A 24,137-nucleotide genomic window follows, 5' to 3' on the forward strand; every position below is an offset into this window, starting at 1 on the left:
AGGAACTTGCCCATGTGACTCCAGACTCCATTTTGCTGTAATTTTCCACAGTAAGAACAAAGAGGTTCTTACACCTGGAAAAGACTATAAAAGGCTAATGCCTCATCTCCATCTGGTCTTCAATCCTGCTTCTTACCTCTGGAGGGACCTTGCTACAAACGGAAGCTCTACACAAAGGACTGACTGACTCATCCCAGCTGGGGATGTTCCAGAGACTTGATTTGAACCTGCAGTTTATTCCATCACTACTACAAGCCTGAACCAAGAACTTTGCCATTACTGTATGTAATTGATTCCATTTAGCCAATTCAAGCTCTCATCTATATCGTTTTCCTTTTATGAATAAACCTTTAGATTTTAGATACTAAAGGATTGGCAACAGCGTGATTTGTGGGTAAGATCTGATTTGTATATTGACCTGGGTCTGGGGCTTGGTCCTTTGGGATCGAGAGAACCTTTTTTTCTTTTACTGGAGTATTGGTTTTCATAACCATTTGTCCCCATAACGAGTGGCACTGGTGTGGATACTGGGAAACTAGAGTGTCTACAGGAATTGGTTGTGTGACTTGTGGTTAGCCAGTGTGGTAAAACCAAAAGTCTTCTCTATTTGACTGGTTTGGTTTGCCTTGGTGTACATAGAAACCCCAGCCCTGGGCCGTAATTGCCCTGTTTTAAGCAATTTGTTCTGAATTGGCACTCTCAGTTGGTTCCCGCCAGAACCAGCATCGTTACGACCCCTGGGTGTAATTAGAGCAGCCCCAGGGCTGTATGAAATTTTAGTTTGTACTGACTTCACTAGCACTTTTTTATGTAGCCTGTTGTAAAACTAGGCAAAAAGATCTAGATGAGTTGAAGTGCCCCCTGGAAGACCTCTGCGTACCTCTAGGGGTAGATGTACTCCTGGCTGAGAACCGCTGCTCTAGGCTCGGCTCCCATGGCCTCTGGGAAGCAGAGAATAGCCAAAGTACATTCTGGCCACACCCCTGATCTGCCCCCTGCTCTGGAGGCTAGGAGCAGGGCTGACTGAAGTCCGTATACCAAGTCCACATTGGCTGAGGATTCTCAGAGGACCATTTCTACCCCATTAAAGGCTGCTTTAAGCTTTATAGGAGGGCTTGAGAATGACTGGGAAACAAATACTCTGTTATCAGTACTGGGAACCACTCTAGCAAATATTTTCAAATTCAAAGACTGATAGGGAATATTTACCTTTTATTAATTATTATTATTATTAGCAGTAACTTTACTGTTCAATTTTACCTTTGAAATTCTTCAGCAGATCACGTAGAACTTTCTGGCTTTCAGAGAGAGCCTGCACCCTGCTCTCCAGTTCAGTCAAAGACTCAACAGGCGTCTGCTCTTCACCTTTCACCTGCTCACACCTAACGCAGACAGAACGAGGTGCCTGTCAGAATACTCCATCCTAATTGCTGAATCCAGTCAGCGGGAAGATGGGACACGGGGGCTAGCAGAAGCTCTGAGCATGCTGATGTGGTATGTTATTTAAAACATATAACAATGTAAACTGGGGAACTAAAAGGATCTAACATGGAACATGAGGATTCCTCACCTGGGGCTCCTTTGTTCGGCCCCCACCTCTGCCTCCTGTTCTCAGTTCAGGGTCACTACTGCAGTTGCTCAAGATGATGATCTTCACCGAGCAGACTGTTAATCTCTGTTGTCCCATAAGACTAGTATTCAAGCCACATTAAGCAGCATCTTCATTCCTAGGATTCATACTCTGGAGGACAAACCAATCTCTAGCAATAGGGGTTAGGGAGGGAACTTCCTTTGGTGCAGGTTATCCCATAATTGGTCACTAGGGGGAAGACTTGCATCGGCCACTATCAGAGACAGGATATCTGGATAGATGGGCCTTTGGTTTGATCTATTCAGGTAATTCTTACTTTCACTGTTCCATCCTCTTAGCCACTAGGACAATGAGGTGCGAGGGGCATTATACATTCCCAGCTGGGCTTTGCAACCTTTCCCCAGTGTGATGAAGTATGAGGCTGACTAAGGCGACACCTACCTGCTTAAGGTGCTGTCAATGTCCTAGAAAGAGAAAAGGAAACAAAAAGAAACTCAGCTCATCGGCCACAAACCTGAAATTCCTCCTAGGCAGGGGACTCACTCTGCCTTTATTTTTGGTTCCTATAGGAAGTTGGGCATGTTTGGAAACTTCATGTGTGTCTCTGTTCTCTCCCCAGCTCTGCCAGTGCCCTGCTGGGTGACCTTGGGCACATCACCGCCCTGTGCCTCAGTTTCCCCGTATGTAAAATAGGGATAGTGATATTGACCTTCCTTTGGAAAGTGCTTTGAGATGTACTGATGAAAAGCTCTATACAAGAGCCAGGTTTTATTTTATTATTACTGGTTATGTCAGAGAGAATTAAATTTGTTTAGATTTTGACCTTTTGATGACATGGGAAATTTGACTGAATTGTTTGGCAGGATTCACCCCTCTTGTTTGACCAACGAAAGAGCAGGCAAGAAATAAATTGAAATTTTGAATTTAAAAATTAAAAAGGGAAAAATTATGATTCCACTTCTTTCCCCCCCCCTTTTTAAATTCAAACATCTCTACCATTTATCTAAGATGTCTGTCTCAATCTGTCTGTCTCAGATTACAGAAGGACTGTCAAATATCTGGGCTGCTTGATATAGTAATGGGACTTCCATGACATATTCACATACTGCAGAATCTCAGCTTTGATTAGAAAGAAAAAAGTATTTTTTCACGCAATGAACTGTCAACCTCTGGAACTCCTTGCCAGAGGGTGTTGTGAAGGCCAATACTATCACAGGGTTCAAAAGGGAGCTAGATAGATTCATGGAGGATAGGTCCATCAATGACTATTAGCCAGGATGGGAAGGAATGGTGTCCCTAGCCTCTGTTTGCCAGAAGTTGGGATTGAGTGACAGGGCATGGATCACTTGATGATAACCTGTCTGTTCATTCCCTTTGGATCACCTGGCATTGGCCACTGTCAGAGGACAGGATACTGGGCTTGGTGGACCTTTGGTCTGACCCAGTATGGCCGTTCTTATGTTCACAGCCTTTGTGGATGGGGAAAAAAAAAACCGAACAAAAAAACCCCAAAAAACGCATGTTCTAAAAGGTGATAGAAGTGTGACCTGTGCAGTGAGAGCTATAGAGAGCCTGAAACAATAGCGCTGAGGGGAAAGAACTCCCTTCTTTAATCTCAGTGGTTGTTGACCCTGAAGCCTAATAATGCTGAAATCAAATTATAATCAACTATTTCATTGCTGATCATTTTAACAGATGAGATAGAGAAGGGAGCCCGTGGAGCTCGCAGAGAGAACAGGGAATTATAACAGCAGGAAATGTATCTCTGTGTGCGTGTGTGTGAATGCAGTATGGAGTCAAACCAGCTCATTTAAGTGTTGGATAGAATCAGATTTGCTGGAGGGAGGCACAATTTTGTGCAATATATAAATATACAGCAGAAGTTTTATACTGCACTGAATACAATGGCACCTGAGCACTTCAGACATGTTTGTTCTGAATATAATATACAAAGGGCCAAATTCAGATGCAGTGTAAATGGTTGTGCTGCACTGAAATCAAAGGCCTACACACTTCAGGCCATTGGATAGGTCTGCACACTTCTGTCCATTTTTCTCCAACAATTTCCTGCACCTGATCTTTACTAGTTACACTGTAAGATCTTCAGGGCAGGGACTGTCTGTGTCTGGGCAGTAGCTGGCACAATGGGGTCCTAATACTGATTGAGGCCCAGATTTTAAAGGTATTTAGGCATTGCTAGGTTCAGCACTGCAACACCCAACAGATTTGGGAATCTAAATTTCATTTTCAAAAGTGATTTAACTACTTAGGAGCCTAAATCCCCTGGACTGTTGGAAATTTTTTAGACTTATCTTACCTTGAGGAATTCAATCCCTGGCTGCTGGCACTTCTGATTTAGCTCAGCTATCTGGTTATCAAGAAGTAATAGCCCCTTAGTATTTTTATTCCTTGTCTTCACAAGGTCCTGTATCGTGCCTTCCAGGCAGTTCCGCAGGAGTTGCTCTGCCTGCTTCCAAATCTGGCACTCTTGCTTGAATTCAGACACAATCTCCTGCTTCTGGCATTCTGTCTTCTCCTGTTGCGAACAGATATAAACAAGGCCGTGACAAAGTGAAGCAGGATTCCCAAGTCCCTTGCCCAGTAGCAACTGCATTTTAGCTGTGAGCGACTGACCCCTGTTAACACAAGGAAGAACTCTGCAGGACAGATCCTCAGCCGCTGAACATCTGCATAGCTCTATGGCCTTTACACGTCAAATTTTGAAGCCAGTCTCACTTGGAGGTGTCTAAATACAATTTTCAGCATAAGGTGCCAACCTGTGATATGTTTCTAGGAACTCAAAATCCAAAAGTGAGGGAATTCAAAAAGCATTTAAGAATTAGGCCTTCATCTTCCACTAAAGGTACTTTAGAAAAAAATGACCCATATTCTGGCACCAAATCATGAGTCCCAAGATATTCAAAAGTAAGAACCTAAAGTTAGGCTACTAAGTCTATATTTAGTACAGCTGGCTGGAAACTATAATTCCCAGATCAAATATTTAGACACTTAAGAGGTATGATTTTTCAAAAGTGCAGAGCACCCAGCAACTCCCATTGACTTTTTTGGTGCCCAGAGTTTTGAAAATCAGAGAGGAAGATGGTCCAGAGGCAGGGGCGGCTCTAGACACCAGCGCGCCAAGCAGGCACGTGGGGCGGCCCTTTCCTGGGGGGGCGGCATTTGGCTCCGGTGGACCTGCCGCAGGTATGACTGCGGCAGGTCCACCGGAGCCCGGGATGAGCGGACCTGCCGCAGGCATGACTGCGGCGGGTCCCCTCTTCCCGCGGCTCCCGCTCGTCCCGGGCTCCGGTGGACCTGCCGCAGGCATACCGGCGGGAGCTCAACCGGAGCCGCGGGAAGAGGGGACCCGCCGCGGGACCGGGGAAGGGCGGCGCAGCGCACCGCGCTGCTTGGGGCAGCCTACTTTCTAGAGCCGCCCCTGTCCAGAGGTAAAGTCATTAAACAGAGATCTAGGTTCAATTCCCTGCTCTGACACAGCCTTCCTCTGTGGGCTTTGGAAAGTCACTTATCTTCTCTGTAAAGTGGAGATAATGGCACTGTCCTGGGGTGTTGTGAGGTGCTCAGATACTAAAGACATAGGGCTCATATAACCACCAGAGATAGCTTACTTATTTGCAAGCCTAAATTTAACACCTAGGATTTAACACAGAGGTGGGCAAACTACGGCCTGTGGAGGCTAGCCCCCAGTCCTCCTTCCCCTGTAGTGACGCCGCTGCGCATGCAGTGCAGTTCGCGCCCGCTCACCTCCCAGGCTCTCTAATAAGCCTGTCCTGCTGCTCTGATCAACCTGGTACGGGCTGGGGCGGGAGGGGGGGCAAGAGGTCCCAAGGGCAGTCAGGGGACAGGGGGCAGGTGGATGGGGTGACGGTTGGGGGGTGGTGGTCAGAAGACGGGGTTGGATAGGGGTGGGGTCCTGGGCGGTCGAAGGGTCCCGGGAGGGGGACAGGGAGGCGGGGTTGAAAAGGGGTGGGGTCCTGGGAGGGCAGTTAGGGATGGAGTCCCGAGAGGGGTGGTCAGGGGATATGGAGGTGTGTGTGTGGGGGTGGATGGGTTGGGGTCCCAGGGACCTGGCAGAGGGCAGGGGTGTGGAAAGGAGTTGGGGAAGTCAGGGAGCAGGGGGGTGGGACAGGGGGTGAGTACCGGGAGAGGGTGGTCAGGGGACAAGGAGCAGGGGGAGTGGATGGGTTGGGAGTTCTGAGGGGGGTAATCAGGGCGGGAAGTGGGAGGGGGCAGATAGGGGGCAGGGGCCAGGCTGTTTGGGGAGACAGAGCCTTCACTACCCGGCCCTCCATACAGTTTCGCAACCCCAATGTGGCCCTCGGGCCAGAAAGTTTGCCCACCCCTGATTTAACACCTACAAACCATTTGGAGCCCTAAGAGGGCATGTAAGTTAGAGAGGTTGTCTCATCACAATCATTTTAAACAGTCCCAAGCACACCTTGCAATTTGCTGTCACACAGGGAATTCCCCCCACTTGGATGCAGCTGGGTTTGTGATATCTATGTATTTATATGTAAATTTGAAAGAATTAGATTTTCAACACCAATTTCACTGTATACATACAGACCAACAACAAAATATTTCCATTGATAATAACTGAAATTTACAGATGGGCAAAGTCAGAAAAATGCTGCTTGAGGACTCAGAGTTTGATTTAAGAATGTTTACATTGTGTATTTTGACGTGAGATTGACAATTTGTGTTTTAAAGGTATTGAAACTAACTTTTTACATCTCAACATCTACTGTCATTAAATAATTATCTGACTCCCCTCAATTTTCTGCAACTGTGAAAATTTAAATGGATAAAAATCTAAAACAACTTAAATAAACATTTATGTTTTCTGTTGAAATGATCACAAAAATAAAAACTGAATCATTCCAAGCCTAATTATATTATTGTAGTGGCTAAAGGCTTCAATCAGGGATTGAGCCCCATTGTGCTAGGTGCTGTACAGATATGCAGGTTTATGGGTCTGAAATAATCCAGGGAAGATGTTTGAGCCAAACATTTAAAACTTGGTTATTGAGTTCAGCCACCTCAGGTTTGTTTTGTTTTTTTGGGGAGGAGAGCGCCAGGGGAGCACAACTTGAGATGCCAAAGGCCTGACTTTCAGGGCTGATTAGCCTTCTCATTGACTTTTGGTGGAGTTTTGGGCTTTCATGTCCTTGCTGGCTCTAACTGGATACTTGGAAATCAAGGCATCCAGAATCAAAAGCCATGCTGGTTTCTACAAGGGAGAAATCTTCCCCCACAGTGCTCTAATTTACACTTATTCCTGTGACACCCCATGGGCCCAGCAGGGCCAGATTAACTTTTTGTGGGCTTGGCACCAAACATATTAGGGGAAATAGGGCATGTGACGGGGGGCGGTCCGCAGAGCGAGGGGCCGGTTGGGGCAGTGAGGCGCAGCGCAGCAGGAGTGGACCCACTCAGCCCAGCACAAGGGCACTGTTTACAAACCCAAAACTGCTAGATGCACACTGGCCTGCCCAGCCTTGCACTGCCAGTGTGCCCCTTCCACACTGCCCCCCGCCCAGTGCCTGCCCTTATGCCAGTGCCCCTTCCCCAGAGACCTCCCCGACAGATCCTCGCGCCTTCTCGCCCAGAGACCTCCCCCACAGATCCCTACGCCCAGCGCCACCTCACCCAGAGACCTCCCCCCACAGATCCCTACGCCCAGCGCCCCCTTGCCCAGAGACACCCCCCGCCATGGATCCCTCTGCCTGGCACCCCAGACCTGCTATGCCCAGCACCCCCTGCCCAGAGACCCATCCCACTGACCTCCCACCACAACTGCACAGCACCCTGCACACCATACCCCCCGCCCAGCTCCCCCATGCACAGATCCCCTACTGTCCAGCACCCCTTCACAGTCCCACCATCAAAGTCTTTCCCCCTCCCTTCTTTCTCCTCTCTCTTTCTTTTGCTCCCTCTTGTTTCTTCTCCAAGTCCTTGCTGTCTTCCTGATGTTTCCCCCTTGCTTCCCACTCATGTCCCTTTTCCCATCTCTCTCTGCTCTCCACCTCCTAGTGGCTGTCTAGTTCCTGTTCCCACCCACACACTCAAAGTGACAGAGGAGGTTCCCCCTCCTTGGGTGGGAAGGTTGCCTAGTGGTTAAGGCACAGGCCTTGGACTCAGGTGTTCTGGGTTTGTTTCTCTGCTCTGCCACAGACTCCCTGCTTAGCCTGGGGAAAGTCCCTTCACCTCTGGGTGCCCTAGATCCCACCTGCCAAATGGGGCTAATGCTGACCCTGCCTCCTAGGCTAAATCCATTCGTGGCTGTGTGATGATGGGGGAAATGGAGATACCAACGTGGGTAGATTGGGGCTGAATTTCTCTACAGCCTGAGCGTGAGAGCCAGCTCCGCAGGGGAGATAGGAGGCTCAGGACAGCTCCACACAGAGTGAGGTGAGGGCTTCAGGCCTGCAGCTTCTGCCAGGGTCCAGGGCTTCTCCTCCTCCTAATCTACCACTGCACGCAGCACTAGCCTACCTGGGCTCCCTTGGGTCACCTGATGCCTGCTATGGCTGGAGTCGAGCCTGGCTGGCAGGAAGCAACCATACAGGTGGACGCCCTGGCTATCAGCCCAAGAGGTGCAGGACAGCCCTAGGTGAGCAGGGGCTGGCTGTGCAGCTGCTGACAGCTCCACACTTCTGCCCACGCCTAATCTTAACCCTTTTTTGTGTGAGACTCACTCAGCCCCTGCCGGAGAAGGGAGGCACGAAGCAGTTGATCTGAGCCTGCCCGGCAAACAGCTGATCAGCTGCACACAGGCTACCCATATGAAACAGCTCAATTGCTGAGGCACCCGCAAAACAGTCGGGCTGGCCAGGGCCCCTTCTGACTCTGGGCCCGGTGCCATGGTGCCACTGGCACCATGGTAACCCCCGTACTGGGGCCCAGGGTGCAAAGCAACGCACTTAATCCACTCCCTACTCCAGGGGCTGGGAACATGACTGGTGTGGCTCACTGCACAGGGAGTATTGAGTCAGGGGGACTTTTTGCAACTTTTAAGGCTCCTTTACATGGCCAGAATGGCATGAGAATCAAGCCCAAGCACCTCACGGCAGTCTGAGTGCAGAACAAATGGAGATAAACTGTCCCTGAGAAAACTGAGACTGGAAATTAGGTTTCTAGCCACCAGCGGAGGCAGATTCTGGAACTGCCTTTTAGTAGGAGCACAGGGGGCAAACACCCTAACTAGTATTAAGATGGAGCTTGATAAGTTTATGAATGGGGTGGTTGCCTGTGCGAGCAGGAACTGGACTCAATGACCCCAGAAGGTCCCTTCCAGTCTTATGTCCCTATGAATGTGGGCTCCATGCTTAAATCCCACCCCAGTCAGGAAGGATTTAAAGAGCTCCTCTGGGCACAGTCAGCCCTAACCCCATGCACCTGTGAGGCCTGTCAAACCCGAGAGGGAAGCAGAGCTAGAGCTCTTTAGCCCCACAGAGCCCAGAAAGCTCCTGAAGACCATCTGCCACCTGAACCCTCTGGAGAGGTAGAGGGACCATCTTTACTGTGTTCTTTTTATTACAGCCCTGGGCACTCAGGCTGGGCCCCTCAGACACACCCAGTGGGTTAGGAGCCCAGCCCCACTTCAGAGACTCTTTACCTTCTGCCCTGTGAGTAGCAGCAGGGTGAGCCCAGACTGGTTTCTGGGCTGCAGGATTATTTTGTTTGCATTTTTAATTTTGGACAAAACCAGAAGCAGGATGTGCTGCCTTCCTAAGACATACAGCCAGAGTACGCGCCCCACACTGACTCCACAGCCACACCTCCTGCCAGGGAAGGACATCTGGGATGAGAGAGGTTCACCCCTTCACTGCAAGGGGGCATCCTTGAAGTGCATCCTATGACAGGGACTATTGGTAAGACTGCAAATCTGTCATGGAAGCTGCAGATGTCATGGATTCTGTGACCTCCATGACTTTTGCAGACCTAAGGCCAGCTGCTCAAGCAGCCCCAGGGCCAGCCACACTGGCCACTGCTCGGGCACCCCCGCCCCCTGAGTAGCGACACCCCCAGAGTGCCCCCCCAAGCAGGAGGGGCCCGGGGCAGCTAAGAGTTAGTCATGGGTATTTATAATAGAAGTCATGGACGGGTCACGGGCCATGAATTTTTGTTTATTGCCCGTGACTTGTCCATGACTTGTATTAAAAATACCCATGATTAACTCTTAGCCTTAACTATTATTAACACTGGCCATTATTAAGTGATCAGTATGAAGAGTGGACACTTACCAGTACAGTTTGATATTTCCCTTCTTCAGCAGCTACCTGTCTCCCTCGCTCCTCTCTCACACGCTGAAAACGACTCAGATGACTCAGAATCTGCTCCTGCAACAGAAATATTAAGTGAGGTCTTCCTGTGATGAGGTGTTAACTTCACACTTGCCCTGAAGGGGGCCAATTAACTAGACAGGCTTAGCTGAGAGGAATGAGGTGGTGTAAGTAATCCCATGACTGAATAATGAGGGAGCCCAGCTGAGGAGGAAAGTGCTGGGCTGAGTTTATAAAGATAGGAAGATTGCACAATGGGGGCTACAGTGAAGAAGTCTGCAGTCACTCCTTGGGAGAAGGGAGGGGTGTTTAAGAACTACAGAGTCAAAGCAGCCTACAGTTACCCCCTGGGAGGAGGAAGTTTTGGGGGAAGCCAGAAGGTTCAGAAAGGCTCAGGGAAAAGGCAGGAAGATTCAGAATGGAACAGACCTTGGTTGCTGATAAGAAGGTCCCTGACCCTGAGCTGGAACCTGGAGTAGAGGTCAGGTCCAGGTTCCCTCCCAGCTGCTGGGGAGGGGGCACCAGCTGTGCAGTGAATGTGAAGACTACCTGACCCCGTTTGAAAAGATTCTGACACCCTGGAAGGGGAGGACACATGTGACTTGTTCGGAGGACTAAGCCATGAACACAAAGCATCTTGCTTTGCTGAGAGCCAGGAAGAAAAGACAGGGTGTTTGGTGAGCGGAGGAAAGGAGGCATTGAACCTGGAATCAGCTCATCCTTGGAGCGACCAGGGGGAGGCACGCTAGCAGTAGAGTGACCAGACAGCAAGTGTGGAAAATTGGGATGGGCGTGGGGGAATAATAGGTGCCTATATATAAAAAAAAAAAAAAAAAAAAATCAGGCCTTTCTGTATAAAATCGGAACTTCTGGTCACCCTAGCTAGCGGTGAGCTGACCCCATGACACTTTGGGCTTGGCTACACTTACAAGTTGCAGCGCTGGTGGAGGCTTTCCAGCGCTGCAATTACACCCCGTCCACACTTGCAGGGCACAACCAGCGCTGCAACTCCCTGGCTGCAGCGCTGGCTGAAAACCCATCCCGGCAGGGGTATAAGGAGTGCAGCGCTGGTGATCCAGCGCTGCTCAGCAGGTGTGGACACTCACCAGCGCTTTAAGTGTCCTCCAGGGAATAAGGAGTTATCCCAGAATTCCTGTTCAGCCACTCTGCTCATCAGTTTGCACTCTACTGCTCTTGCCTCAGGTGACCCGCCCTTTAAATGCCCCGGGAATTTTAAAAATCTCCTTCCTGTTTGCTGCAGCCAGGTGTGTGTGGAGTGCAATCAGTTAATCTTTCCAGGTGACCATGCCTCCACGTGGCAAACGAGCCCCAGCATGGAGCAATGGCGAGCTGATAGACCTCATCAGTGTTTGGGGGGAGGAATCTGTGCAGGCACAGCTGCGCTCCGGCCGTAGGAATTACGATATCTTTGAGCAGATATCAAGGGCCATGCTGGATAGGGGCCATGATCGGGACGCACTACAATGCAGGGTGAAAGTTAAAGAGCTGCGGAGTGCCTATTACAAAGCCCGCGAGGGGAATCGCAGATCCGGAGCTGCCCCCACGACCTGCCGTTTTTACAGGGAGAGGGACGAGATACTTGGGGGTGACCCCACTGCCAATCCCAGGATAATGATGGACACTTCTGAGCAGGCTGGGGGACAGGAGGAGGAGGCGGAGGCGGCGGGGGGGGGGGGGGAGGAAACCGCGAGTGAAGCTACTGGGATGGGGGAAGACACCCCAGAGTGGGCATGCAGCCAGCAGCTTTTCTCAAGCCAGGAGGAAAGTACCCAATCGCAGCAGCCAGCAGTTGCAGAAGGACAAGCAGAGGAGCGGGTTAACGGTAAGCGGCTTTTATTTTCTGGGTGGAAATGTTTCTGGAGAGGAAGGGGGGTTATGGATGCATGCATGCCAGCCTCTAGATGTGGAATAGCCCGTTGATGTGGTCTATCACATCGCGGTAATCTGCTTCAGTTATCTCAGCAAAAGTTTCATCCAGAGCGTGGGCAATATGCCTGCGCAGGTTTATAGGCAGAGCCACTGTGTCCCTTGTCCCAGTGACGGTGACGCGTCCGCGCCACTGTGCTGCCAGTGGTGGGGGGACCATTTCTGAACACAGGCAAGCCGCGTAGGGTCCCGGGCGGAATCCACATTGCTCTAAAAGAGCCTCCCGCTGTGCCCTAGTGACTCGCAGAAGGGAGACATCTTCCAGGATTAACTCCTGTGAAAAATGTTGGGAGACTCTTTAGTGAAGAGATAGGGAGATAAGATCACCCCTGCAGCTGCATCTTCACTCAACCCCTCTAGCACTCCAGATTACCCGAAGCAACCAGCTCCCCTCTGTCACTCAAGCCCCACTTCTCCCTCTATAAGCACCCCTCACTCACCATTTCGTGGCTTCTGTTGTGTTATGCGTTTGGGAAAAGAATGCTAAAGTGAGAACTCCCTCAGTGTAACAATTCATGTCTGGAGATAGTGGATACAATGCTGCCCCTGTTAAATGTTGTCATTTCTGGGTTTCTACAGTGACCTTGACTACTGGACTGAGCAGATGTTCCACTGCACAGAGGCTTCAAAATTTGAGAAAAAATCCCCGAAAGAGCAAAGAGGACATGCTGAAAACTGTTCTTCATCACTCTGCTACAGAGAGAAAGGAATTGAAGGAGTGGAGAGAGAAGGAAAGCATGATCCGCCAGAGACATTGGCGTAGAAACGCTGTGGCAAAGAGGAAAAGCACAAAGCAGCTGCTAGACATCCTGTTGCGCCAAGTGGACTCTCTCCAGGCTATCGTAGCCATGCAGGCAGAGCAGTCCCGTGCTGCCCCATAGCCCCCCCCCCGTCCCAAAGCTTTTTGCCTTGTGCCCCAATGTCAGCTCAAACCGCCTTTCCCCAGCATTCAGGTTCTTACCACCACCAGCTGCCTCCAACACCTGTTCTTTCACCAACCAGCCCTGATACCTACCACCCTTACCCTCTGCACTCAACCCCCATAACCATGCAGTATATGCACCCTGAAGTGCAGGATTCGTTAAACAGCACTCCAGACAGGACATATGCAAACTTGTGACTGTACAGTTCACCAACCCACACCCCTGCCCTCTTGTTTTCATGAAATGTTGTGTGTCTGTCTGTCTGGGAAGTTTTTTTCTTTTCAATAAAACAATTCTTGGCTTTGAAAACAGTCTTTATTATAGCAGATAGTGAAAGATACCTTAGCCCAGTAAAGAGGCACTGCAAATCATATTATTATTAGGGATAATAGAACAACAGTGTAAGCAGTGCAATTCACTCCCATGCAAGGCAGCAAACATTACTGTTGGCTTTCAGCCTCAAATTCTTCCCTCAAGGCATCCCTAATCCTTGTAGCCCTGTGCTGGGCCTCTCTATTAGCCCTGCTCTCTGGCTGTGCATATTCAGCCTCCAGGACTTGAACCTCGGCGGTCAATGCCTGGCTGAATGTTTCACCCTTCCCTTCACAAATATTATGGAGGGTACAGCAAGCGCATATAACCGCGGGGATGCTGCTTTCCCCCAAGTCTAGCTTCCCATACAGACATCTCCAGCGGGCTTTTAAACGCCCAAAAGCACACTCCACAGTCATTCTGCACCGGCTCAGCCTGTAGTTGAACCGGTCCTTGCTCCTGTCAAGCTTCCCTGTATAGGGTTTCATGAGCCAAGGCAGTAACGGGTACGCGGGGTCTCCAAGGATCACAGTGGGCATTTCAACATCCCCTACTGTGATCTTCCTGTCTGGGAAAAAAGTCCCTGCCTGCATCTTCCTGAACAGGCCACTGTTCCGAAAGATGCGTGCATCATGCACCTTTCCAGGCCAGCCTGTGTAAATGTCAATGAAACGCCCGCGGTGATCCACAAGCGCCTGGAGAACCATAGAGAAATACCCCTTACGATTAACGTACTCTGATGCCAGGTGGGGGGGGGCCAGAATAGGAATATGCGTCCCATCTATCGCCCCTCCACAGTTAGGGAAACCCATTTGTGCAAAGCCATCCACAATGTCCTGCACGCTCCCCAGAGTCACGGTCTTTCTTAGCAGGATGCGATTAATTGCCTTGCAAACTTGCATCAAAACGATTCCCACGGTCGACTTTCCCACCCCAAACTGGTTCCCGACCGACCGGTAGCTGTCTGGAGTTGCCAGCTTCCAGATTGCAATAGCCACCGCTTTTCCACCATCAGGGCAGCTCTCAATCTTGTGTCCTTGCGCGCAGAGTGGGGCGAGCTCAGCACACAGTCCCATGAAAGTGGCTTTTCTCATACGAAAGTTCTGCAGCCACTGCTCGTCATCCCAGACTTCCATGACGATGTGATTCCACCACTCAGTGCTTGTTTCCCGAGCCCAAAAGCGGCGTTCAACGGTGCTGAGCATTTCTGTGAATGCCACAAGCACTTTGGTGTCACACGCGGCAGGAGAATCGATATTGATATCATCGTCAGACTCCTCACTGTCACTTTGGAGCTGAAGGAATAGCTCGACTGCCAAACGTGTTGTGCTGGCGACACTCATCAGCACAGTCCTCAGCAGCTCGGGCTCCATTTGCCACAGAAATCGCGATTCACACAGAGAGTAAAACAGAAAGACACTCACAATGGCGCCAAACGCTGCCGGAAAGAGTGAATGCTGGGATGTGAAGCGATGCACCACGGGGCGCTGGCAAACAGGAAGCGGAATGACCCGCACACTTCCTTCCCCTTCCCACAATACTCAGCGCCAAAATGGGACGAGGTGCTCTGTGGGATAGCTGCCCACAATGCACCTCTCAATACAGCGCTGGAAAGTGCTGCAAGTGTGGCCACACTGCAGCGCTGGTAGCTGTCAGTGTGGCCACACTCCAGCGCTGGCCCTACACAGCTGCATGACCAGCGCTGTAACTCCCAGCGCTGCAACTTGTAAGTGTAGCCAAGCCCTTTCCTAGCTTTGTTGGAGACCCTCTGAGAGGTTTTAGGGAAATTTCCTGGGAGTTCAGTAGTATCTTTCCCCCTAGTAAATGTCAAAATGAGAGTGATGGAGGAGATCAGAGACTGAGGGGAGACTCAGATTCCAAAGATAGAAATGACCATTGTTATCATGCAGTCTCCCGGATAACACAGGCCAGAGAACTGCTGCAAAATAATCCCTACCTTGATATGGCAGATTTTGTACCTTGTCAACCCCTTTGATTCAAGGGGCTATTTACCTACACTGTTAAAAATGTACACCTTATTTCTAATCTGAATTTGTCTAGCTTCAACTTCCAGCCAGAGGACTGCATTATACTCTTGTCCGCTAGATTGAAGAATCCATTTGCTTCCCATATAGGTATTTATAGACTGTGATCAAGTCACCCCTTAATGTTCCCTTTGTTAAACTAAATAGATTGAGCTCCTTGAATCTATCACTATAAGGCATATTTTATAATCCTTTAAGGATAAGGATGATGATGTCAGTGAACATGGCATCGCTGTACATGATGTCACGTATGTACAGCACATGATGTTATGTTCTAAACTCTTTCCCTTCTGGGGACCAACCTAAGCCCTTCTACCTCTTGACTCCAGTCACAAAGCCTATGTTACCTAAGGAGAGAAACCTCCAGGATCTGGTGTATGGTCCAGAACCTTTAAAGCAGTGATAGATAGATAGATAGAGCGCCAATCCTAGAAACAATAAAGAACTGCAGCCAAAATAATGAGGAAAGCTACAGTGTAAAAAAAGAGAAAAAAATGTTTTAAAGTCCTTGCAAAGAGACCTGTTAAGCGAAAGGGGATTTATAAATCAGTACACTAGCAAAAAGACATTAGTGTTTTCTCACATGAATAATTGGAGGGAAAATTATGAAGGACCTAAGTATCTATAACAATACTTATATAAGAGAGACTTTAAGGTAATATACTTTGTTACACATTATTTGTTAGAAAGCAAGTAAGCAAGAGTTATTCATGTGCCCAAGTGCTTATGTATGTGAACAGTCCCAGTAAAACCTAATGTCTTATCATATAAAAGCAAAGGTAAAGCCATTTTGTAAGACTTAAAATATACAAATGACACACACCACAGTTCATCACCTGGCTTCAAACCCATGACATTTAGCATAGCAACACAGACCTATACTGGTTGAGCTGAAAGAATAACTCCTTTAGCTAGTTGCAGCAGTAGATTTTCATCCCCTACATGGGCCAGGCATGAAACACACTTTGCAATTGTGGTATACACAATTTGCACGCACTGCCCACCAAAACAGTGAGTAAACTAATGATAGCTCTCCTGGTTATGTATAAGTATCCTTAACTGGTAAGTGGAATGGGGGAAGTGGACAGGGATGGGATGTGGTGAGTTGCAGAAGGAGCTTTTGGGGGTGGATGCAGCAGTGGGGGAAAGGAGTCTTGTAGCAGCAGGTCAGAGTGGCGAGAGTTTGCAGCACTGCAGGGAGAATGAACCCATGAATGGGGGTGAAGCAGTGACAGTTGAATAGAGGAGAGCAAGTACAGTTAATTCATAGGAAGAGTGAGTGGGGGTGAGCACCAGAAGTAAAAGAGTGTGCAGTTTGAAGGAGATGGGAAAAGAGTTAGCAGTAAAACTGGTCCAAAAATTCATTATGGGGGGTGGGGAAGAGATTTTTCAAAGGACATTTTTTTTCCCCAGAAAATGTCTTAAATTGTCCTTTTCTTAATGAAAAAAAAAATCAAACTGATTTGGGTTTGTTTTTTTGAAAATGGGAAACCAAAACATTTTCAGGTTTAAACTTTTTGAAAACTGATGTTTTCACTGAAAAACTAACATTTTTAGTGGATTTTTGTTTGTTTTCTAAATTATTTTCCAAAATTGCCTAGGAAAAACAATCCTGATTTTTCAATCAACTGTAGGTAGGAAGAACAGGGATTAGAGGGAAAAAGAAAAGAGTGGGAAAAAATAAAGCAGTAAAATCCAGGAGGTGGAAATAAGGCAGTAAAATAAATGATAAAAATGTATAATTAAAGCATCCAGAGAATGTGCCAGTAAAAAGAGTTAAAAGGGCCATAGATGGCTAATGACTGTTTATTCCTAGGCCTTCTATGAAGTCCCCAACCCAGGAAATCTTTATGAAATAAACACCTCTCTTGGTCCTCTCTACACTCCACTTTCAACAGAACCAGCTGGGACACACAAATGTTTTGGAATTTCTGGTCATCCTCATCCAGGGGTGGGCAAACTTTTTGGCCCTCGGGCCACATCTGGGTATGGAAATTGTATGGTAGGCCATGAATGCTCACGAAATTGGGCGGCCAGGGTGAGGGCTGTGGGGTTGGGCCAGAAATAAGGTTCCTGGCCAATGGGAGCTGTGGGGGGCAGCATGCTGCCCCTACACATAGGAGCTGGAGGGGAGACATGCCACTGCTTCCAGGAGCCACTCAGAAGCACAACACACAGGGAGCAGGGCAAGCCCTAGACCCTGTTCCCCGGTGACAGCTTGAGGGCCAGATGTGGCCTAGTCCCAGAGCAGGGATAACCCTGTGGGAAGAGCAGGGCCAGCTCTGGCTTTTTTGCCATTCCAAGCAAAAAAAAAAAAAAAACCACATGCAGGGAGGGACTCCCTGCGCTGCAGACATGCCCCGGGCAGCGGAGTGCGCGCCCCAGCTAGCGGGGATGGGGGGAGAAAGCGGGGGAGAGAGAGAAGGGAGGCGGCCAGGGTTTCCTTCAGCCGAGGTACTGGCGCTTGGCCCCTCCCGCTGCGTTGCCTGCGGGCAAGGCCCCGCGCCGCTCCAGTTGGTGGGGAGGGAAGGATGCAGGCTGCCCTGCCGGGCTTGCTACAGACCTGGCACCATCTGGGGCAGATAGAGCGCGCAGCCCGCTCTCTGCAGGGCGCGCCCCCTCCTCCGCGCTACCACCCCCCTACAGGGCGGTCGGCGTGGTGAAATGGGAAAAAAAGAAGGACGGCCTTGCCCCTTTAGGATTGGATGGAATGCCACCCCAAGCACGAGCTTAATCAGCTGGTGCCTGGAGCCAGCCCTGGGGAAGAGGCAGACAAAATAAACCTGATTCCCCCCCGCGCGCACGCACACACACACACACCTGTGACAAAGGGCTATCAAACGCTACTATTCTGATCCAGTAGCATTTACATCACTTTGTTCCGATGTAAATTGCTAAGAAGCAAAGTGCAAAAGCTGGAGAGTTGTGTCCAAATCAATCCACCCCCGTCTCTGATTTCTACGCAAATGTCCTACCTTATACTCCTCTGCAGCTGCCGCAATAGGAACGACTGTGTGATCTCTGTGTTCCCGAGACTCTCTGCAGACCATGCAGATCAGGGTCCGGTCCTTTTTGCAGAAGAGACTGAAAACTTCTTGATGTTTCTTGCATGCTCCTTCCAGGTCTCTCGCTATGTCCACTGCCTCCTCCAGCGGCTTGTTAGGCCTCTGCTCTCCCTTGAGGAGAGATTTCCTGCACTGGGGGCAAACCCCCATTCCCGAGGCCCCCCAGCACTTGTTAATACAGGCTTGGCAGTAATTGTGCCCACATTTTAGAATCACTGGGTCTTTAAAGGACTCCAGGCAGATGGGGCAAACCAGCTCATCCTGGAGCTCTTCCTCCCAGCTCATCCTCAACATGGCTGCTGCGAAAAAGAACAAACTTTACTTTCATTTTCCTCTGCAATGTGTTTGTGGCGAATTGGAGCTGACCCCGCCCTTCCTGTAGCCTTGACGCAGCTGGTTAGTTCCTGGTCTGTTGCAAGGGGGTGGGGAGGAGGAAATAGCAGAGAGCTGCAGGCTCGTTAAAATATACTGGAGCTGCTGGCCTCACTTGGTTTAGAATCTGCTGCCTGTTGTTCACAGGAGTTAAAAGCGGGCAAATCAGGGGTGGGGTGGGCAAGTCTGAGCAGGGGGTGGAAATTGATGGGGGGGGGGGGGTTTCAAACAGTTGGAGACGGGCAGGAGAGGGGCTGAGTTGAGGGAGGGGGGAAAAGAGCCAGGATTTAAGCCCAGGGTCCCAGATGGTGGCAAAGGGCAAAACCCTGACACAGAGGAGGTAACAGTTACCCTGATGGGATGAGCCACCTGCTGTGTTTGAAATTACGGGGGTGTGGGCAGGGGGGGGCTTTTTATTTCCCCTTTTAAAAGATAATACACCACAAGTGGATTGTAAGAAACTGCTATTGTACAAAACTGCTACCTGATGTAGCAAATGCCTATGGTAGCATTTTCTTGCACTATAATGTATGTGAAATTGCTACATGTAGAAATGTGCTATCTGTTATTGATCTGTATAGACTGTAAGAAACTGCTGTTATAAAACACTGCTACTTGATGTAGCAATCTAAACCTCCCTTGCTGCAGTTTAAGCTCATTGCTTCTTGTCCTGTCCTCAGAGGTTAAGGAGAACAATTCTTCTCCCTCTTCCTTGTAACAACCTTTTACATACTTGAAAACTGTTATCAGGTTTCAATCTCCCTTCATAGGTCATGTTTTCTAGACCTTTAATTTTTTTAATTTTGCTCTTCTCTGGACTTCAATTTGTCCACATTCTTCCTGAAATGTGGTGCCCAGAACTGGACACAATACTCCAGCTAAGGCCTAATCAGCTCAGAATAGAGCGGAAGAATTACTTCTCATGTCTTGCTCACAACACTCCTGCTAATACATTCCCAGAATGATGTTTGGTTTTTTTTTGCAGCAGTGTTACACTGTTCACTCATATTCAGCTTGTGGTCCACTATGACCCCCCAGATCCCTTTCTGCAGTACTCCTTCCTAGGAAGTCATTTCCTATTTTGACAGGTTTCAGAGTAGCACCCGTGTTAGTCTGTATCCGCAAAAAGAACAGGAGTACTTGTGGCACCTTAAAGACTAACAAATTTATTGTAGCATGAGCTTTCGTGAGCTACAGCCCACTTCTTCGGATGCATAGAATGGAACACACAGACAGGAGATATTTATACATACAGAGAACATGAAAAGGTCCACCCCTCCACCTTTTCATGTTCTCTGTATGTATAAATATCTCCTGTCTGTGTGTTCCATTCTATGCATCCGAAGAAGTGGGCTGTAGCTCACGAAAGCTCATGCTACAATAAATTTGTTAGTCTTTAAGGTGCCACAAGTACTCCTGTTCTATTTCCTATTTTGTATGTGTGCAGCTGATTGTTCCTTCCTCAGAGGAGTACTTTGCATTTGTCCTTATTAAATTGCATCCTATTTGGTTCAGACTATTTCTCCAGTTTGTCCAGATCATTTTGAATTTTCATCCCATCCTCCCGAGCACTTGAAACCCCTCCCAGCTTGGTGTTGTCCACAAACTTTCTAAGGGTACTCTCTATGCCATTATCTACATCATTGATTAAGATTTTGAATAGAAACATATCCAGAACTGATCCCTGCAGAACCCCTCTCATTATGCCCTTTCAGCCTGACTGTGAACCACTTGTAAGCGGGGGAATGGTCCCGCTATTGTGGGGAACTTTCCTGGCTTCTGCACTACCCCGGTGAAGTGGGCTAGCGAAAGGATCTGAGTCCTCGCACCCACTTCCTTTACCCAGAGGCCTCCCTGCCCTTGAGGACTCCCCTTCCACTCTGCTGTCTGGCAGAGTCCTCGTAACCCCAACAAGGCTGGGCCCAGGATTCCTAGGGGGCTCGACCCCCAACCCTGCTGTGGTCACCTAGGACAGGGGCTAGGGTGTCCCCACTCCGGGGTACTCTCTCTGCACTGCGCACATCCCTGACCCACTGATCACATCATACAATTTAAAGCAAATACAAGTTATTTAATTAACACTTAATTTAAAAAAAGAATAAGGAAAAATGGGAAAGGTTACAGGAAACACATCGCCCTGCTCTGTGGCAGGGAACATCACAAACAGTGTCTCTGAAAGGTCAGGGCAGTTCACAGCCTGCTCCTTGTAGGTCCCAGGTCTCCTTCTCAGGCCCTGGCTGTGCTGCAGGGACGCTGCAGGTCGGACACTTGTTCCGGCGGTGGCCACACACTCCGAGGGCTTGGCTACACTTACAAATTTGCAGCGCTGCAGCAGGGTGTGAAAACACACCCTCTGCAGCGCTGCAAATTGCGGCACTACAAAGCGCCAGTGTAGTCAAAGCCCGCTGTCCGTTATTCCCCACAGGGAAGTGGAGTACGGACAGCGCTGGGAGAGTTTTTTCCCAGCGCTGGTGCTTTGATTACACTTAGCGCTTCAAAGCGCTGCCGCGGCAGCGCTTTGAAATGCAAGTGTAGCCAAAGCCTCAGGCTCTGGGTGGCAGGACCCTTCTCTCCAGCGTCACCCCCGCCCTGTCAGGGTTACAATCCCCCTCCCAGTCTGGCCTGCAGGGCCTCTTGGCTGAGGTATCTCCCTGCGCTGGGCCCACTGCCCAGGGTCCCCCTCGCTCTGCCCAGCTGCTCACCGCACTCAGCTCCAGACTGCCCCTGCTCCAGCTCCAGCTCCACTCTGCCTCAGCACGGCTGCTGCTGCTCTGACTTCAGCTCCCTGGACTGCTTCTCTGGCCTCTCTGGCTCCAGTTGTTACAGCTCTGCTCCCAGGGCAGGGCTGCTCTGCAGGCTGCTTCTGTGACTCTGCTCTGAGCTCTCATCTGCTTCCTGGGCTGCTTGTCTGGCCCCTCTGGCTCTGGTTGCTACAGCTCTGCTCCCAGGGCAGGGCTGCTCTCTCTGGGCCGTGCTCTGGCTTTTTGGGCTGCAGCTCCGCTCCCATCAGCTTAGCTTGGGGCCCCGCTCTCTCCTTAGCTCGGCCCCACTCCATCTGACTCAGACAAATCCAGCTCACACGGAGGACGGGACCCCCCTGGCCTCCTGACTCCTTGATTAGCCTGCCCACCCTGTCAATCAGGCTGACCTGGAGCACTGGCCTCTCCACATTGTTCCTGGAGACTGTCAGTCTCAGGCTCCTGATTTCCCATCGACCACTCCCTTTTTAGTGCTGGGAGCTAGCAACCAAACACCCCCACTGAATCTTAGTAAGGGGGCAACAGTCCCCTTACACACTGATAACTACTCTCTGGGAACTGTTTTCCAACCAGTTTTGCACCCACCTTATTATAGCTCCATTTAGGTTGCATTTTGCTAGTTTGTTTATGAGGTCATGGGATACTGTATCAGATAGACCATGTTGACCACTTCCCCCCCATCCACAAGGCTTGTTACCCTGTCAAAGAAAGCTATCAGGTTGGTTTGACATGATTTGTTCTCGACAAATCCATGCTGGCTGTTACTTATCACCTTATTTTCTTCTAGATGGTTGCAAACTGATTGCTTAATTGTTTGCTCCATTATCTTTCCAGGTACACAAGTTAAGCTGACTGGTCTGTAATTCCCCAGGTTGTCCTTATTTCCCTTTTTATAGATGGGCACTAGATTTGCCCTTTTCCAGTCTTCTGGAATCTCTCCCATCTTCCATGATTTTCAAAGATAATTGCTAATGCCTCAGATATTATCAGGCCTTGGTGACTTGAAGACATCTAATTTGTCTAAGGCAACAAAGAGTCCTGTGGCACCTTATAGACTAACAGATGTATTGGAGCATGAGCTTTCGTGGGTGAATACCCATTTCGTCAGATGCACGTGATTTGTCTAAGTAATTTTTAACTTGTTCTTTTCCTATTTTTGCCTCTAGTCCTACCTCATTTTCACTGGCATTCACTATGTTAGGCATCCAATCGCCACCAACCTTCTTGGTGAAAACTGAAACAAAGAGTTAATTAAGCACTTCTGCCATTTCCACATTTTCTGTTATAGTCTTTCCCCCTTCATTGAGTGATGGGCCGATCCTGTCCTTGGTCTTCCTCTTGCTTCTAATGTATTTGTAGAATGTTTTCTTGTTACCCTTTATGTCTCTAGCTAGTTTGATCTTATTTTGTACCTTGGCCTTTCTAATTTTGTCCCTACAGACTTGTGTTATTTGTTTATATTCATCCTTTGTAATTTGACTTAATTTCCACTTTTTGTAGGACTCTTTTGAGTATTAGATCATTCAATATCTCCTGGTTAAGACAGGGTGGTCTCTTGCCAGACTTCTTATCTTTCCTACACAGTGGTATAGTTTGCTCTTGTGCCCTTAATAATGTCTCTTCGAAAAACTGCCAATGGTCTTCAATTGCTTTTCCCCTTAGACTTGCTTCCCATGGGATCTTACCTTCCAATTCCCTGAGTTTGCTGAAGTCTGCCTTCTTGAAATCCATTGGCTTTATTTTGCTGTTCTCCCTCCTACCATTCCTTAGAATCATAATCACTTCCATGAAAGCTGCCTTCCACTTTCAAATTCTCAACCAGTTCCTCCCTAGTTGTCAAAATCAAATCTAGAACAGCCTTTCCCCTAGTAGCTTTCTCCATCTTCTGAAATAAAAAAAATTCTCTGATACATTCCAAAAATTTGCTGGATAATCTGTGCCCTGCTCTGTTATTTTCCCAACAGATGTCTGGGAAGTTAAGTCCCCCCACCAAGAACATAAAGTTGTTCTTATTTGCTGAGTTGTCCTCATTTGCTAAAAACTGCTATCTGATGTAGCTAATTCCTACAGAGAGCAGTTTCTCACACTCTAGGGGTGAAACTGCTCTCTGTAGGAATTTGCTACCTGTAGTAGGGAGAGGTAGTGAATTGTTACCATTAGCAGTTACTGATACATTGGGGTTGTTCTTATGGGCTGACTTCTCCTAATTTGCTAAAACTTGACAGTGGTGTGGGATGGAAACATAAAGTGTCCAGCTTCCAAACGACCCTGCCTGGATTCATTGTAGTGGGATATGGGACATGTGGAGGATAATTTAAAATCTTAATTTCCTTAGGGTTCACCTTCAATATATGTCTATGCTGGTGTGATCAATATATGTCTATGCTGACCATTACAGTTCATCCATTCAGCAGGTAGGCACACGCCGCAATGCACTTGTCCTGTTGCCTTGACTGAGAAAGGTTCTGATCAAAGGGAGGGTAGATTCCAGCAAGATTCCTGGGGTAAGATCTCATTGAAGATATAGTGTGTGTTTCTCATACTCCATTTTGTGTTTCTTACCATCATGTCATCTTTATTTTTGGGTTTTTTTGCAAGTCAAAAAAATTCAGTATAAGCAGTGCTCTCTGAAAAAATCAATAAAATGTTGTCAAATGATGGTACAGTGTGACCAAAACTGTAAATAGAAATTTTGATTTATTCATTACTGTCAATTACTCCAAAAATTAACTTGCTTGCAAATACTTTTCCTTTTTTGGGGATCATAGTTTGGATTGGATCACTGCTCGCAACTTCTGCCAAAAAACACTCCTCTTC

General features: G+C 48.6%; 1 protein-coding gene across 1 annotated transcript in view; it reads right to left on the reverse strand.

Annotated features, from left to right (window-relative positions):
- Positions 1-18,487, reverse strand: part of LOC120392388 (E3 ubiquitin-protein ligase TRIM39-like) — a 35,352-nt gene extending 16,865 nt beyond the window's left edge. The window contains exons 1-5 of the mRNA XM_039517104.1: positions 18,100-18,487; positions 9,859-9,954; positions 3,909-4,127; positions 2,033-2,055; positions 1,261-1,382 (exon numbers count right to left, since the gene is read on the reverse strand). Of these exons, the coding sequence (XP_039373038.1) occupies positions 1,261-1,382; positions 2,033-2,055; positions 3,909-4,127; positions 9,859-9,954; positions 18,100-18,483 (844 nt within the window). The 5' untranslated portion in view covers positions 18,484-18,487. The remainder of the gene's footprint in view (positions 1-1,260; positions 1,383-2,032; positions 2,056-3,908; positions 4,128-9,858; positions 9,955-18,099) is intronic.
- Between the last annotated feature and the right edge of the window lie 5,650 nt (positions 18,488-24,137).

The sequence above is a fragment of the Mauremys reevesii genome, unplaced genomic scaffold (assembly GCF_016161935.1).
Source record: "Mauremys reevesii isolate NIE-2019 unplaced genomic scaffold, ASM1616193v1 Contig1, whole genome shotgun sequence".
Classification (NCBI taxonomy): domain Eukaryota; kingdom Metazoa; phylum Chordata; order Testudines; family Geoemydidae; genus Mauremys; species Mauremys reevesii.